Here is an 18,634-nt window from a genome sequence, read left to right as displayed (position 1 = left end):
CCCTTATTGTTTGCGATCTGCTGATGGATCCACCTCACTCCCTGCCCACTGGTCCCTTGATTACCAGGATACACAAGACCTTCTCCCACACGGATCCAAACTGATACAGACCCCCCACCCCAAAGGTCAGCGGGCACCCCATGCTTCTTCGTCAAAAGATGAAAGCGGCAGTTGCTCTGAGCTTCCTCACCAGCCTTGTAACCAAGCAACGAGCTTGTTCCACATCTCCCTGAATCCACCGCCCCACCAACAGATAAACATGGATGATGATATTGCTGCACTCGTTGTCGACAATGGATCTGGTGTGTGCAAGACTGGCTTCGCTGGAGACGATGAATCTTGTGCTGCCTTCCCATCCATTGTGGGTTGCCCAAGACATCAGGGTGTAATAATTGGCATGGGCCAGAAAGACAGCTACGTTGGTGATGAAGCTCAGAGCAAGAGAGGTATCCTGACCTTGAAGTACCCCATTGAACACAGTATTGTCACCAACTGGGATGATATAGAGAAGATCTGGCACCAGACCTTCTACAACGAACTTCGTGTTGCTCCAGAAGAACATCCCGTGCTTCTTACAGAAGCTCCCCTGAACCCTAAGGCCAACAGAGAAAAGATGACCCAGATCATGTTTGAGACCTTCAACACTCCAGGCAATGTATGTGGCCATACAGGCTGTGTTGTCCCTGTATGCCTCTGGACGTACCACTGGTATTGTGATGGACTCTGGTGATGGTGTCACCCACACAGTACCCATCTACGAAGGTTGTGCCCTGCCGCATGCCATCTTGCGTCTTCACTTAGATGGTCGTGATCTGACGGACTAACTCATGAAGATCCTGACTAAGAGGGGCTACAGCTTCACAACAACAGCTGAAAGAGAAATTGTGCGTGACATCAAAGAGAGGCTCTGCTATGTTGCGCTGGACTTTGAGCAGGAAATGACCACTGCTGTCTCTTCATCTTCACTGGAGAAGAGCTATGAACTGCCTGATGGTCAGTGATCACTATTGGCAATGAGAGGTTCAGGTGCTCTGAGGCCCTCTTCCAGCCATCTTTTCTTGGTATGGAGTCATGCGTTATTCATGAAACCACATACAACTCAATGATGAAGTGTGATGTTGATATCCGAAAAGACTTGTATGCTAACACTGTGCTGTCTGGTGGTACCACAATGTACCCAGGTATTGCAGACCGAATGCAGAAAGAGATTACAGCGCTGGCTCCAAGCACAATGAAAATCAAGAACATTGCCCCACCAGAGCGCAAGTACTCTGTGTGGATTGGTGGTTCCATCCTGGCATCCTCGTCCACCTTCCAGCAGATGTGGATCAGCAAACAGGAGTATGATGCGTCTGGGCCTTCAGTTGTCCACCGTATTCTAAATTGACTGTTGCTGCTCTTTGACAAACATAACTTTGCAAAAAGAACCAAGATGAGGCATGGCTTTTTTTACTTGTTTTTGGCGCTTGACTCAGGATTGAAAACTGGAACCGAAAGAAGATAAAGCAGTATTGTGGAGCAAACATTCCAAGTTCTACAATGCATGAAGGACTTGATTGCACTTTCTTTCCAAATTGTTCAAATGCATATGTATAGGACATTAGTTGCCTCTGTGAAGGCTGCCCAGTTTTATTGGGGCTTGTGCGTAAATCATATATTGGTGATAGTATTGCTTGCATGTGAAGTTATGTTACCCAAACAGTCTTTTGTATCTTTCGCCTTAAACACATGGGGCCTCATTACACGGAATGCGGTAAGGGTTTACCGGTACCGGTACCCTTACCACCTTACTACGAGGTCCCTTTGCAGGACCCGACCAGGAACGGGCCCGCAAAGGGACCTTGGTGCAAATTACGGTTCCGCAAATTGCGGTACCGTAATTAGCTCCTTCCCCATTCCCATTGAGCCCTATGGGGGCAAAAATGGGAATGGGGAAGTGACTTGGTGAATGGGGAATTACCACCACTGCTCACCTTGGAGTAGGTAATTCCGCCATACACCAAGGCGGACAAAGTCAAATACCGGCGGCAACCATGGTGCTAATAGCGCCATGGTTACCGCATACCGTGTAATGAGGCCCATGGTCTTATTTTCAATTTTGGTCCATTATTGGACTATTCCCCAATGAGGTGTTTGAAGGATTACAATCTCTTCTGACATCAGTAAGATGTGATGCCATTATGTGGGGAGGGCTACTTGTACACTTCATTGAAGACCATTCAAATAAAGTGCACACGTTGAAAGGAAAACAAAAAAAAAAAAGATGAAAGCGCATTCATGTTCAATGAAATTCTTCTGTTGATGTGAGAAATTGCTCTAATGATATCAACCTTTCAATGCAAACGGTAAAGAGGAAATCCTGAACAAAATAGAACCCACGTTGCCTGTGGTCAGTGGGCTACCCCAGTTCTGGATTGTTATGCCCCATGATGTGAAGGCAGGATGGGACAAGAGCAGCTGACACTGACCTTTGATTATATAGAGGTCCGACGAGTGAGGACAGGTGAAGGCAGCGTCTACCTGTTGCATCCCCAGCTCATCTTGCAGGGGTTTGGGATAGCCCTGCACCATGGAGTAGATCTGATCAGAGAGGAAGATGGTCACCTGGGAGCCCTACAAACACAAGAAGAAGAAAGAGTTACACTTGCCTCGTGGAGGCTGTCCCGCGCGCAGCCGCGCATCCACCTATGATGGGTCAGAGTAACAACTAAACAGTCCTTATTCACACGTCAGGTGGATGCTCTGCTTACACACCCACTCCTCCATCCCCCAATGTACAGTCATTGGGAGCCCCCATAATAAGAGATAATCAAATATATTCTTGCCCCATGTGAACTATAGTTATACGATATGGTCAAACAGGTAGTACTTGTTGCTACGTGGTCATCTGGAGTAACAAAGGGCCACCAGCACACATCCACTATTAAGCCACCAGAATAAGAGCCCCCCCCTTACTCTTCTCAGCTCCTTTTTCCGACCTCACTGTCCTCATCTTTTGTGGTAGACACTCTTTAATATATCTACTACTGTTCTGATGTAATTGCAATGGGTGACGGATACCCTTCAGCAACAACTTCCTACTGAAGCATCATTGGCTGCTCATTATGTGGCCCTCCATATGATTTGAACTACAACCCCCGTGATCCTTCGCCGCTGACTTTGCAGCTAAGGCGTCGTGGGAGTTGAAGTCCACAATATTTGAACGACCTAATAATGAGTAGCAATGTGTGGTTGGCTCTTGTCTTGCAGGGTAGGTGCAGTGTTGAAGTTCTGCTGCAAAACACCAATGCATAGCCAAGAAATCAGCAGCAATTGTGGCGGTGGTGTATTCCTTGACGGTGTTGCTGTAAACTATATGCTCAAACGAGGTGACGGGTGTGTCAGCATACTTTGAGTGTAAATATCACAAATGTATAGGAAGCAGTGTGTGCATCGCACGTGGCTGCCTTCAAAGTGGTGCATTTCTTATCTGTTGCAGGGTTGGCGATAGTGACTGTGGTTATGGTTAAGTTGGACACCCCATAGGAGCACATTTTATGGTGCTGATAACTTTGGCACCATTTTGATGATTCCGCTCAAAACTTTCCTAAAATAATTTTAACTTTTATGTTTTTGGAAAGTTTCCTACTTTTGCATTGGGGGCGAAGGGGGTGTGGGGATGAGAATTTACAGTGGCGCCCAATAGGCGCATAGGGGGTCTACGAAGTTCATGTCCTAAGTAAAGTGTCCAATGAGCCATGCCCAGTTGGCACCTGGGGTGCCTAGGCAGTGCTTAGGGCATGGGCAATAGCTATGGCACAGGCAAATCCACCTGCTGCCACACCCATTGGTCACAAGGGTGCCAGGGAAAGGGTCCAGTGCGTGAATAAAAGGCTGAGCCCTGGACTGTGGTGTCCAGTCATAATATCGAATACAAAATTTCGAATGGCAAAAAAGTCGAATCAAAAATGTCGAAAAAAAAAATGTCGAATTATTTTTTTTTTTCGATATTTTTTTTTGGGCTCTAGTTTATATAAAAAAAATAGGTAAAAACAAAAAAAAAAAGAAAAAACGGGGGTTGAGGGGGGAACCCCCCCATTTCGAAAAAAAAACGTCATAAAAAATAAATTCGACATTTTTGTTTTCGACATTTTTTTTTCGACTTTTTGACTTTCGACATATTTGTATTCGAGATTATGACTATAAGCCCTGGACTGTAGATGCCCACAGAAAACCAGTTGAGCTGAGCACATGGGTTGCCGAGGTGGTGACCGGGCATGGCCCAGGCACAGTGTCTACTAGGCATGGCAGCAAGCCATGTTCCGTGGGTACATGAGATGTCTATGGGGTGTGTCATGGCCCAGGAGAAACCAACCACTGGGTATAGTGGCAGGCCATGCCCAGTGCTTACACTGGGCTCCAGGAAGAGGCTAGAAGAAAGTTCCTAGTATATATGGGTGCAGACCATGCCCAGTTGGTATATATGCTATCTTGGAGGTGTCTTGGACAAGGCCCAGTTATATCTCTCAGGGAACTTGTCCACTGGGTATAGCTGCAGCTCATGCCCAGTGGGCACATTGGGTTCTTGAAGGAACCTGGGAAGAGTGTCTTCTGGGCATGGTTGCAGGCCATGCCAAGTGGATGGAATTGATAGCTTGGTGGTCTCCAGTGGAGAGTGTTGCAAGCCTTGTCCATTATGACCTGCTCATGACGCCACACATGCCATCATGCCCAACATGCAGGCACTTTTGGTTATTTGGAACAAAACACAGTGGGCCCCTGGACTGATCCTTGATGTGAGGGCCAGCAGAAAGGAAATCCCAAATGGATTGTAGAGAAGATCTTTAAGGGTGACTTTTCCATGTCAATGGGCAGGCCTTGTGACGTCATGAGCAGTGCGGGTGGTGGGCAAGTTAAAGAAGCTTAACTCGCGAACTCCACAGAACATATAGCCTGTATGCACCTATATCATTTGCATGTTTTGTTATTTCTAGAAACCAAATGTCCCTTTTATGGGCAAACATGTATGGCTCAGCAATGTACGGTACTTGATATATGCCATAGAAAGTGCTGATAAAGCTGCGAGTCCATGTCCCAGAAGAAGAGTTGTCGGGCACCACAACAGCCTTCGCCGACACAAACCCCCGATCTTGCGTAAACGCATCATTCCTAGGGTGTGTGGTTGCTCTCATGTGTGACTGGAATACTCTACAAATGTAATAGTAATGCACCCACTAAGGAGCACAGAAATGATGGACCGGGAGCGCTGATCGTCCCCACAAAGAAGCATCCCCCATTGTGAAAAGGTACGACCTAAAGCACTCTTATTGGTCGAGCCAAAGGCAGGGGGGTCTCACCTGGATGAAGTACATCTTATTTTCCCAGTTGAAGGCTGCATCGACCGTCCCTTTGAGCCCCTTCCAGGTGCTTCCTATGGACCATGCGTGCCAGCCGTCTCGCTTGGAATCCATGCGGAAGTACCAGCCACCTAAAAAAGAGGCAAAACATAAATAAGTATGTACATTAATGGTCCCGCCTCCAAGCGTTAGGGTGACACCAGCTTGAATACAGGGAGGGTTCTGGGATTTCATGGAGAATGATGATATGATAGGATATATCATTTATAACGCGCCTGTACACAAGTGTTTCTAGGCATGATTCCGTCTCCAAGTGTTATAGTAACACCAGCTTGAATACAGGGAGGGTTCTGGGATTTCATGGAGAATGATGATATGATAGGATATATCATTTATAACGCGCCTGTACACAAGTGTTTCTAGGCATGATTCCGTCTCCAAGTGTTATAGTGACACCAGCTTGAATATAGGGAGAGTTCTGGGATTTCATGGAGAAGGATGATATGATATGATATATCATTTATAACGCGCCTGTACACAAGTGTTTCTAGGCATGATTCCGTCTCCAAGTGTTATAGTGACACCAGCTTGAATATAGGGAGAGTTCTGGGATTTCATGGAGAAGGATGATATGATATGATATATCATTTATAACGCGCCTGTACACAAGTGTTTCTAGGCATGATTCCGTCTCCAAGTGTTATAGTGACACCAGCTTGAATATAGGGAGAGTTCTGGGATTTCATGGAGAAGGATGATATGATATGATATATCATTTATAACACGCCTGTACACAAGTGTTTCTAGGCATGATTCCGTCTCCAAGTGTTATAGTGACACCAGCTTGAATATAGGGAGAGTTCTGGGATTTCATGGAGAAGGATGATATGATATGATATATCATTTATAACGCGCCTGTGCACAAGTGTTTCTAGGCATGATTCCGTCTCCAAGCGTTATAGTGGCACCAGCTTCAATATAGCGAGAGCTCTGGATTTCATGGAGAAGGATGATATGATATGATATATCATTTATAACGCGCCTGTGCACAAGTGTTTCTAGGCATGATTCCGTCTCCAAGCGTTATAGTGACACCAGCTTGAATATAGCGAGAGCTCTGGGATTTCATGGAGAAGGATGATATGATAGGATATATCATTTATAACGCGCCTGTACACAAGTGTTTCTAGGCATGATTCCGTCTCCAAGCGTTATAGTGGCACCAGCTTCAATATAGCGAGAGCTCTGGATTTCATGGAGAAGGATGATATGGTATGATATATCATTTATAACGCGCCTGTACACAAGTGTTTCTAGGCATGATTCCGTCTCCAAGTGTTATGGTGACACCAGCTTGAATAGAGGGAACGTTCTGGGATGTCCTGGAGACTGATGCCCTCATCTCCAAGTGCTATGGTGACACCAGCTTGAATATAGGGAGAGTTCTGGGATTTCATGGAGAAGGATGATATGATATGATATATCATTTATAACGCGCCTGTACACAAGTGTTTCTAGGCATGATTCCGTCTCCAAGTGTTATGGTGACACCAGCTTGAATAGAGGGAACGTTCTGGGATGTCATGGAGACTGATGCCCTCATCTCCAAGTGCTATGGTGACACCAGCTTGAATATAGGGAGAGTTCTGGGATTTCATAGAGATTGAAGCTCCCGTCTTCAAATGTTAGAGTGACGTCAGCTTGAATATGAGGAGAGTTCCTGGATTTCACAGAGATTGATTTTCCTGTCTCCATGTGTTATGGTGACGCCTTATTGAATAAGGGGGAGTTCTGGGATTTCATTTGGATTGATACTCCTGTCTCCAAGTGCTAAGGTGACACCAGCTTGAAAAAAAAGGAGCGTTCTGGGGTTTCATGGCGATTGATGCTCCTGTTACCAAGTGTTATGGTGACACCAGCTTGAATATACAAAGAGTTCTGGGATTTCATGGAGACTGATGCTCCTGTTACCAAGTGTTATGGTGACACCAGCTTGAATAGAGGGAACGTTCTGGGATGTCATGGAGACTGATGCCCTCATCTCCAAGTGCTATGGTGACACCATCTTAAATATAGGAAGAGTTCTGGGGTTTCATGGAGATTGATGCTCCCGTCTCCAAGTGTTATGGTGGCATCAGCTAGGGAGAGTTCTGGGATTTCATGGAGACTGATGCTCCCATCTGCAAGTGTTAGGGTGACACCAGCTTGAATAAAGGGAGAGGTCTGGGATTTCATGGAGATTGATGCTCACATCTCCAAATGTTATGGTGACACCAGCTAGAATAACGGGAGAGTTCTGGGATTTCATTGAGAGTGATGGTTCCGTCTCCAAGTGTTAGGGTGACACCAGCTTGAAAAAAGGAGCGTTCTGGGGTTTCATGGCGATTGATGCTCCTGTTACCAAGTGTTATGGTGACACCAGCTTGAATAGAGGGAACGTTCTGGGATGTCATGGAGACTGATGCCCTCATCTCCAAGTGCTATGGTGACACCATCTTAAATATAGGAAGTGTTCCGGGGTTTCATGGAGATTGATGCTCCCGTCGCCAAGTGTTAGGGTGGCAACAGCTAGGGAGAGTTCTGGGATTTCATGGAGACTGACGTTCCCATCTGTAAGTGGTAGGGTGACACCAGCTTGAATATAGGGAGAGACCTGGGGTTTCATGGAGACTGATGCTCCCCTCTGCAAGTGTTAGGGTGGCATCAGCTTGAGTATAGGGAGAGTTCTGGGGTTTCATGGAGATTGATGCTCCCGTCTCCAAGTGTTAGGGTGGCATCAGCTTGAGTATGGGGAGAGTTCTGGGATTTCATGGAGACCGACGCTCCCATCTGCAAGTGTTAGGGTGGCATCAGCTTTAGTATAGGGAGGGTTCTGGGATTTCATGGAGACTGATGCTCACATCTCCAAATGTTATGGTGACACCAGCTTGAATAACGGGAGAGTTCTGGGATTTCATGGAGAGTGATGGTTCGTCTCCAAGTGTTAGGGTGACACCAACTTGAATTTAGGGGGAGTTCTGGGAGTTCACAGAGATTGATGCTTCACTTTAAGTGGGCATTCACGGGTTGAGGTGCAGCTGTAACCTGAAAATATATGCAATGGGAATGTCAAGTCTTGGTGATGAGCAACCAATGGAAAAAGGGTGGAGGCACCCAGCACAAACAGGCTTCTCCGTGGGGTTAACTTCCCAACCAATACAATAACCACTTTGCTTCTTGGTCTAACCTATAGCCTGCAATAAAATCAGATAGCACCACGAGGCAAAGCTGTTCCAAAGCTGGAAGGATAGCTCAGCATTTTGAAACTCACACCACACCTTTGTGTCGAGCCTGCAGCATATAGGTTTGAAAGCCAGGAGGCTCAATGCCACGTCATCTCTTTGATGGTGATACACTGATTACCATTACACTGGATAGTAATAACACCTATTATTGAAGTTTTAAATCTGGGATTAATTCGGTATTAGGCATTAAATAAATATGTGATCTTATAATAATGTTTTGTGATAGGTAAGACATGTGATTTGGGGTAGCCCGGACTAGCAGTTGTATTTCATATTTGCGTTTGGGTTTATATAGCGAACACCGAGCTACTAAGCAGGAGAGCTGTATGTAAATAATTTGGAATTGACAGAATTTGGTGGCAGGGCATATTTCAGGGTATAGTAGCTTTGATATCCCATTTTACAGAGGTGGTTGATACCTAGGAATGCCAGTCCCTAAGTGACCCGTAGGAATTCCCTGAAGAGCCGGGTCTTAAGTTTCTTCCTGAACTGCAGGAGCATTGGCAGGGTCCTGATGGCAACCAGGCCGGTATTCCAGCCAGTGGTGGGGTAGCAGGAGAAGTCCTGTTTCATGGTTTTCATAGCAGTTACTCTTACTATAGTCATGCTCTCAGCCCCTGTGGATTGTCCAGTCTGACAAGTCCGTTTAAAGGCAATTGTTTTTGTTTTCGGTACCCTTTGTGACTGCTATCACCACAATGTATTATGTTGCGGGCTCAAACATTCGTAAAACCAGGACTTCAAATGTAAATTAGCATGTAAATGTTTTTAGCCTCAGCACTGAAGGAGTTAAAGATTGTTGCAGAAAACACTCTGGCCCATCTTCAGGTTGAAAGACGAAGCCGTTGGGTGCCATTTAGGTGTCAAGAGACATCTGATGTTTTTTCTGCTACCCCTATGATTTTGGTGAAATTGTCCCATTGAAAATACCCCCTGAACACCCAAGACTACCAGTGCAATGTCTGAGTGTGTAACTACAGAAATCTGATTGACATTCGTGCCAGCACTTAATGGTAGCGTACCCACTAACTTCCAGCAATGTGACCTTCTCATGTTGAAATATGCCAAGGTTGCTGCCTTATGCTGGCCTACATATGTAGGGTCTGGTTGACAGGGCGTTTTTCTATGGGATTGCGCCATTATAAAACACTTCTGTGAATCAGGCCCTTAGAGTTCACAGATGGGATTCGTGCCCAGTAAATCCCCTTCTTGATGTCATGATGTCTTAGGTGGTGTGGCGTTGCCCCGTGAGGGAGACGCGCACGCGGCGACGTGACGTTGCACGTCGCCGCGTGCGTCTTAAATAAACGGGGCGTTCCCGGCCGCGTCAGAGCGACCGAGGAGCCCGAAGCACACAGACGTGTCTGGCCTGAGTCTGTGGGTGGAGGGGCTCACGGGCACGCATGGGGGCACCCAGAGACCCCCAACAGTGGCGACGAGTGTTGGATGCCCGGGCCCGGCGGTGAGAGCGATCCCGGATAATTTTTCTCCGACGACGAAACATCCGCAGATGTTTCGTCTCACGCTGTGGCCGCGGACCATACACGCGGCTGGCGGCCATCTTGCGCACGTGGCTGAGGAACTTCCGAAAGCTCCGGTTTGGAGTCGGAAGGCCATCCAAGCCCAATTTTTGGATTTGCTGACTGCGGGCAGCCTAACCCGCAGGCCCATGCCTGAATTTTGATGTTTTGGCCAATTTTCAGTCTGTAACGTCGTGTGGTAGCTGGAAGATGGACTGAGGTGGCTGGGCCTTCTCAGCCCACTCCATTTTTGAAGCTCAATTTTTGGAACATTTGGTTCAAGGACCCTCTTCAACCCCTTCATCATCACGTGGGTGATGGCATACCCGCTCCTGAGATCCACGTTGGAACGAGACGCCTCAAGGTAGCTTCTTTAACCCTTTCATCATCACGAGGGTGGTGGCAGTGTGGGGAGAGGTGCAAGTTGCGGCCCTCAGGACTAGAACGAGGGTGCCTGTGCGCTTGGGCCTATGAGTGATTTCGGCGCCCTGGAGGGTGCGACTGCCACGACCTCGGAGGATTCGTAGGACGAAGGCCTGGCAGATTTGTTTCAACAGAATCCCCCACAGCCAACCCCACATCCTGCGACGTCTGGGCTGCCTACACCCACGGTTGGTGCCGCTCTTCCCCCGAACCAACCACCACCCCTGGCCATGGCCCAAGCCAGGGCGCAAGCGGCCTTGCAGCCCATTCCGGAGTTTGACGCTACGGGTCCTCCGTCCAGCCTGGGCCCCCGATGGAGAAGATGGATCGGACGGCTGGACATGTACTTTCGGGCCGCCCAGGTCATGGACAATGACAGCAGGGTGGCTACGATGCTGTATTCGGCCGGAGCAGCTGTACAGGAGATATTTGAGTCGTTAACTCCGGTGGACAACTCCTATGACCAAGCCAAAGCCGTCCTCCTCGCGCATTTCATTCCCCTTGCCAACGTGGACTATGAGAGGTTCGTCATGCTGTCGGCCAGACAAAAGGAGGATGAAACACTCGACACCTTCTATGGCCGCCTGCGCCACCTATCCCAAGGGTGTGCGTGGGGGGATGCGGAGGATATGATGAGGACCATGCTAATCCAGGCATGTTCATCTGGCAAGTTGAGGCGACAGGTCCTGAGAGAGCCCGGACTCACCCTGCCCAGAATCCTGGAGCTCGGGCGGTGCCATGAGGTGGCGGAGGCCCGTGCCAACAAGATGGAGGCCGGATCCCGCGCAGCGAGGCCGGAAGAGGTGTGCGCTGTCTGGCGAGGCGGCAGAGGGGTGCGAAGGCCCGGTGGGGCTCCCAGAGACAGAGCTGGTAAGCCAGTGGAGTTATGCCAGAAGTGCGGCTATGACCTCCCCCACTCGTCTGAGTGCATGGCAATAGGAAAGATCTGCGGACGCTGTGGGGTGCCCGACCACTTCTCGAGGGTGTGCAGGGCGACCCTGCCTGTACTGATTCCGAGAGGACAACCTCGTCTGTGGACCCCTCGCCAAAACCGCCCGCCCAATGTAGCTCAGGTGGAACAGGCGGGAGAGGAGACGCCGGCGGAAGAAGCGGAGGAAGAGGATGAGGAGAATGTCTTCTTCGTCTCCAGCATGGAAGTCCTCAAGGGGAGGAGCAGGAGACAGCCGAGATGCGTCGTGGAGGTGAACTGCTCGCCGGTCCCGGTGCTGGTCGACACGGGGGCCTCAGTCAACGTAATGGCGAGAGGACATTATGCCGCGCTCAACCCACCCCCGAGGCTGGTGACGCCGAGAGCCCGCATTTTTGCATTTGGTGGGCGGGAGCCCCTGCCACTGGACGGTGCGTTTGTCGCCAAGGTGGAGCATGACGGGTCGAAGATCAAGGCCCGCTTCTACGTGACTCCGGTGAGCAGCAACACCCTGTTGAGAGGCTCTTGGCATAGTGAGCTTCGCGTACTCAGTCTACTTAGAGGACATCAACCATCTGCTGGACAAATATGCTGACATCTTTAAAGGGATTGGGAGAATGAATGGTGACCCCGTGAGGCTCCACATTGATGAGTCGGTGCAGCCCGTGGCTCTGAAACACAGGCAGATCCCTTTTCATCTAAGGGACCAGGTGGACAGGGAACTAGACAACCTGGTGAACCTGGATATAATCGAAAAGGTGGAGGGCCCCACACCATGGGTATCCCCTATCGTAGTGGCGAGGAAACCAAAACAGCCGGACTCCGTCCGGATCTGTGTGGACATGAGGCTGCCCAACAAGGCCATCAGGAGAGAACGACACCTGACCCCGACAATCGATGACATCATTGCTGAAGTGCAGGGGGCCCGGTTCTTCTCTAAGTTGGACTTACGAGCTGGATACCACCAAGTTGTCCTCCACCCAGAGTCCCGATACATTACAACCTTCACTACCCACAGGGGGCTCTATCGATACAAGCGGCTGAGTTTCGGAGTGTCGTCAGCAGCCGAGGTATTTCAGAACTTGATCCGAGGCGCTCTCGCAGACCTGGAGGGCGTCCTAAACATTAGTGACGACATTCTGGTCTTTGCCAGGACTGAACTTGAACATCTGAAACGTCTGGCCAAGACCCTCGAGAGGCTGCAGTCGCTGGGGCTCACTCTCCACAAGGACAAGTGCGAGTTCCTCCGCCCGACCATTGAGTTCTTTGGTTTCATCTTCAAGGAGGGCGGTGTATCTCCGGACCCCAGGAAGGTCCAGGACATCAGGACCGCGCGCCCCCCTGAGTCGGCGTCAGATGTGCGGAGCTTCCTGGGAATGGTAACATACTGTGGGCGCTTCATCAGGAATCTCGCCTCGAGGTCGGAGCCTCTGAGGGCCCTGACGAAAAAGGATACCACCTGGCAGTGGGGCCCGTTGGAACAGTCGGCGTTCAAGGACATCAAAGGCGCCCTGACAGCAGATGATACCGTGGCTTTTTTTGACCCCGCCCTGGAGTCCGAGATTGTGGTGGACGCCAGCCCGTTTGGCCTCGGTGCTGTGCTCACCCAAGTGGGCAGAGATGGGGGGATAAGGCCAGTGGCATATGCCAGCAAAGCCCTCTCCGAGACCGAACAGAGATACTCGCAGATTGAACGCGAGGCCCTGGCTGTCTTGTGGGGCTGTCGGCATTTTCGGCTTTATGTGCTGGGGAGACCCGTGACAGTGGTAACGGACCACAAGCCGCTGCTTCCGATCATGGCCGGATCATCTTCAAAACCACCAGCCAGAATCGAGAGGTGGATGTTGGCCCTTCTGGAGTATAGCGTCACCCTGATCTACCGGCCGGGTGCCAACAATGCGGCTGACTACCTGTCCAGGCACCCGGTGGGCGGTGGAGGACCCGCACAAGACTCGTGTGCTGAGGAAGCCGATGACCACGTCAGGATGGTGGTAGAGGGTGCCACCCCCAACGCAATGCCGCTACCCGAACTGGAGAGTGCTGCGGCCAACGACGAGTGTTTCCGCATCTTGAGGAGCTCGATGCGGTCGGGGTCCTGGAAGTCCGTGCTGGAATTGGTGGCAGGGCGCACTCAAGAAGCTAAAGTGACCCTCGAGCAACTCTGGAAGGTAAAGGACGAACTGTCCTTCACGGAGTCGGGCCTGCTGCTGCGGGGCGATCGCCTGGTGGTGCCGGGCTCCAAGGTCCATGAAGTCATCAACCTGGCACACCAGGGACACCAAGGGGCCGCCAAGACGAAAGCGAGACTGAGGCTGAAGGTGTGGTTTCCCGAGCTAGAAAAAAAAGTGGACGACTTCGTAGCGGCCTGTGTGTGGTGCCAGGCGGCCTCCCCAGTCCAGCGGGAGCCTGAAATCGAAGTAATGCCACAAAGGACCCGGCCGTGGGAGGTCGTACATGCGGACTTCGGATCCACGGCCGTAGGCACTCACTTCCTGGCCATTGTGGATGAATACTCCCGATACCCTGAGGTGGAATTCGTCGAGTCGGTGGCATTTGAGCACGTGGTGGGCGCTGTGGAGAAAATCTTTGCCACCCATGGGTTTCCCGTGACTCTGTGCTCGGATAATGGGTCCCCGTTCCAGAGCGCTAGGTTCTCGGAATTTCTGGAGAGCTGTGGAGTGGCGCACCGGAAGGTGTCCCCGCTGTGGCCCCGTGCGAACGGGGACGCGGAGAGGCTGATGAGGACATTGAACAAAACATTCCGGATAGCCCAGGGACAGGGCCAGCCCCTCCAGCGGGCGCTATACCAGTTTTTGAGAGTGTACCGCACCACCCCACACGCCTCGACGGGGGTGGCCCCGGCTGAAGTCCTGTTCCGAAGGTGCCCCCGAGGTCTCCTCCCGGAGGTACATGAAAAGGAACCCGGCGTAATAGATGACCAACGGGTGGAAGCGGAGCGACAGGCAAGGACACATCAAGAGAACATACGGCGGGGTCTTCGTCCGCAGCGGCTGGAACCGGGCGACGAAGTGCTGATCAGGAATCGGCATCCCCACGGAAAACTCTCGCTCCCATATGAACCGGAGCCGCTGGACGTGGTGGCAGTAAAGGGATCGATGGTAACGGCCTCAGACGGGAAGTCGGCCGTCACTCGAAATGTGAGCTTCTTTAAGAAACTGGGGGACTCTCGAGCTGAGCTCCCGCCTGACCCGGATGAGACTGTCCTCCCGGATGAAGATACCCCCGGGGGGAACTCGTGGGGTCGCCAGAACGAGGCACTGGAGCAGCTGGGAATCCTGCGGCTGAGGTAGGCGGGAGGTACCCCCAGAGGGCTGGGCGAGGGAGACCTGCCTATCTCGGAGACTATGTGCTGGGGCCGATTGACTGTGTTCCGGAGTAAGGGGAATCGGGAGGCTGACATTAAAGGGGCATGGGCTCTGAGTTTGTAATTGTTATGTTGTGTGCAGTGCAATTTTTGGAAGTGTCTGTTGTTGGAGGAGTGTGGCGTTGCACGTCGCCGCGTGTGTCTTAAATAAACGGGGCGTTCCCGGCCGCGTCAGAGCGACCGGGGAGCCCGAAGCACACAGACGTGTCTGGCCTGAGTCTGTGGGTGGAGGGGCTCACGGGCACGCATGGGGGCACCCAGTGACCCCCAACAGGTGGGGTGACTTTAGATGCCAAAAGGCTGCAGAGTCAGGGGGATAGAGTCAGACCCATATACAACACATGGGGCCTTATTCCGAGTAGGGCGGTAAGGGTTAACGGTCACCGGTAACGAGACCGGTGCCGTTAAACCCTCACCGCCCTTCTACGAGTTCCCTTTGCGGGTCCTTCCTTAACGCCTGCTTCTAGCAGGCGTTAAGGATAGGACCCGCAAAGGGACTTTAGTGCTATAACGGTACCGGAATTTACGGTACCGTTATTAGCGCCTTCCCCATTCCCATTGAGCCCTATGGGGTCTCAAATGGGAATGGGGAAGGGCCCTGGTGAATGGGGAATTACCAGTCCCTCCAACCTTGGAATGGACCAGTAATTACTCCATTCACCAGGGCGGAGTTGGAACGATTTTGGAGGCAGCCATGCCGCAAATAGCAGCGTGGTTACCTCCAAAGTCGGAATGAGGCCCTTGCCCATTTATTTAATTACTTTACATATTGTGCATTTGTTAGCCGCTTATACAACAAGTAAATTGTGTTTCAAAGCGCCCACAGGGCAAGGGGGGGGAGAGATATGGGATAGAAAACAACGAATACACAGGAGGATAACGACGCACCTACTAGGCCTTGTGAGCATTTAGAGTGTGCAAGTGCAGAGAAAGGAGAGGGGGAGAGGGGGAATTAAGGGAAAGGCAAGAGATGACACTAACAGCGTGTGTTTAAAGAGCCAGGCTAACTGCGATTATTTTTTAAAGAATGCTGCTTAGTTCAATTTCCACAAGAAGGGCGGAAAGCACAGTCCACAGATATGGATCCAGAACCGAGACATACCCGCCTCCCTGGGAAGAAACGATTTCCAAATGCGTGGAATGTTCTCTACACGGGTGATGTAGGGGAGTATAGTTTTATGTTGGTCAGTAGGGGTGAAGAAGCGGGGGGTGTCGCTCGAGTTTAGGGTAAAAATAAACGTAATCGTTCGATTGTGGAGGCAGCGTGTGAAGGACGTGAGTCTGCACCACAATATGACAAGCATTCTTGCAAGAATGGGAGCTCTGTCAATTTAAGAAAGTACTTTTGCCTTCACTTCCCAAAGAAGGATAGTCCGGAATACTTTGGCAAAGTTAGCATGCCAGAATTCACCCAAAATTAAAAAAGGAACCGGAGCATATAATAGCAGTGCTTGACAATTGCCTAATACTTATACACAAACCAAACTGTTGGCTTTCCCAATACTTGTTTTGAACAGGACTTGCATAATGCTTATACGTCGAGTGGCTGAAGGCAGACCTGCTTAAGATATTTGTATTATACCAGTAGCCAGTTAACAGCTCCAGTTAAATCATTAACTCTCAGAACACTGGCATGCACTTCCAGCACCCAGTTTGATGGTAAGGCTAAAGGGGGAAGAAGAAAGCGGGGAGGTGGAAAAGGAAACACAGAGGAGAAGATGTGGGGTCCACTGTAATAGAGAAGTGCAAAGTGGAGGAAGAATGGGTAGTTATGGAAATAGTAAGTCACTGAAGGGGATGAAGAAGCGAGAGTGCTGAGAAGGGGCCAAAACTCAGGGATGATGAGGGTAAAGTAACAGCGATGATGGAGAGGAGGAGAAAAAAGGGGAGTGGGTGAGCTCCAGAGGTGAGAAGAATGGTTGATTGGCTTAATGCTCTTTGACGGATAGGGTCTTCAAGTCTTTCCTGAAGTAAAGAGTGGAGGGGGCCGGTGTGATCTGCATTGTAATTTATTCCACAGATAGGACGCATTTAAGGAGAAGGAGAGTGTTTTTTTGCTTTTCCCTCTTGCATTTTAAAGGAGTAAAGGGCTGCCCGCGGTCATGGATAGAACGGGCCTCCATGGCTGACCAAAGCTTGCAAGGAATAGATAGGGCCTCATTACACAGACGGCGGTAAGGGTTAACGGTCACCGTTAATGGTACCGGTGACCGTTAACCCTTACCGCCTGATTACGAGGTCCCTTTGAGGGTTGGAGACTTTAACGCCTGCTTTTTGGAGGTGTTAAAAACCAACCCGCAAAGGAACCAGGGAGCTAATTACGGTACCACAATTTGCGGTGCCGTAATTAGCACCTTCCCCTTTCCCATTATGCCCTATGGGGCAAAAATGGGAATGGGGAAGGGCAATGGGGGAAGGGGGAATAGGGCGGTAATTCCCCTTTCCTCCAAGGCGGTGCCGGTATTTTACCGTCCGTGTAATGCGACCCATAGTCTTTGTCAAAAGCAAGACACAGTCATTGGAAAACCCGAGTCCTAGAAAGATGAGGGCCTCAAACCATCCAAGGTGCGTTACCCGTTGCGGCCAGACTTCAGATCAATTGAGTTCCTGGGTCAACATGGCTGCAGAGCAGCGCATTGCTACACTAGATCCTTTTTGGGATTTGGCGCTTTGTGGCATAAGCCACAAATATGCCAAAACATATATATTTTTTTTGGTAAACATTTTATTAGTTTCAAAACAAACAAACAGTGCGCCTTAACATGGTGCATAAACTACTCAAACCCCACCACCCCGCATTTTCTTCCCCTCCCCCTCTTTAAAGTCGCTGTAAAAAGGCCAACACGGTGCACTAGTTCACAATTGTCTCTTCTTCTCCATAATCCAGGGAGCTATCCGTGTCCAATTCTTCGGGTCCCAGACCCGTCAGAGATGCAATCAGATGCTGCCACGCCATCAGCGATTCTGTTTCCTCTTCTCCCCCTCTACATGCTGCCTCCCTCCAGATCACCGTTTCAGCCTCGGCCCACTGCAGAAGGTCCCTCCACCAGGTATCTACATTGGGTCTCGCCTGAGCTTTCCATCCCATGGCTATCCTTCTTTTTGCTAAAATATAGGCCAGGGCTTTGAGTTTGCACACGTGCTTGAGTTTGCGCGGTCTAGCGAAGCCCCCCATCATGCATGCCCACAAGGAGTCTACCACTAGTTCAATCCCTTTGGAAGCCAGTCGATCTGGTATTTCCCTCCAGTATCTCGCAATTTCGGGGCAAGTCCAGAACATGTCTACCATCCCGGCATTTTCTACCCCACATTTCGAGCATTGCTGTGTAGCAGCATTTGTGAACTTTGCAATTCTCTTAGGGGTCATATATGCTCTATGAGTAATATACAATTGAATCTGTTGTAATCGGGCGTTCCTCGACACTTTTTTGTGGTACCCTTGTGCCCTTTCCCATAGCCCATCACTTATTGTTTCCCCACTTTCCTCTTCCCAGTCCCGCATCATCTGAACCACCTCCCTTGCCACTTTAGACATCAGTATTTCGTAAATTCTGGAGACCTCATGACCCCCATCTGACAGCGTTCGGAACATCTCTATAGCCTCATCTGGCTGCTGGGTCAGTTCTACTTCTAACCACGTCTTTTTTAGCGTTGCCATCAACCTCACATATGTGATATACTGCTTGCTATGTAGGCCTGTGTCCTCGCTTAAGCTGTCAAACTCTATTCTGCCATCTCCTTGCCACACATCCCCGACT

General features: G+C 50.1%; 1 protein-coding gene and 1 pseudogene across 1 annotated transcript in view; one reads left to right on the top strand and one right to left on the bottom strand.

Annotated features, from left to right (window-relative positions):
- Nucleotides 1-18,634, bottom strand: part of HPX (hemopexin) — a 59,628-nt gene that overhangs the window by 2,595 nt on the left and 38,399 nt on the right. Inside the window, exons 8-9 of the mRNA XM_069640520.1 lie at nt 5,337-5,467; nt 2,469-2,613 (exon numbers count right to left, since the gene is read on the bottom strand). Coding sequence (XP_069496621.1) covers nt 2,469-2,613; nt 5,337-5,467 — 276 coding nt within the window. The remainder of the gene's footprint in view (nt 1-2,468; nt 2,614-5,336; nt 5,468-18,634) is intronic.
- On the top strand, nt 245-1,387 carry LOC138528817 (actin, cytoplasmic 1 pseudogene; annotated as a pseudogene).

The sequence above is a fragment of the Ambystoma mexicanum genome, chromosome 7q, assembly GCF_040938575.1.
Source record: "Ambystoma mexicanum isolate Mex_15411 chromosome 7q, UKY_AmexF1_1, whole genome shotgun sequence".
Lineage (NCBI taxonomy): Eukaryota > Metazoa > Chordata > Amphibia > Caudata > Ambystomatidae > Ambystoma > Ambystoma mexicanum.
The sequence above is the reverse complement of the archived record's forward strand: the minus strand, read 5'-3'. Positions and strand labels throughout refer to the sequence as shown.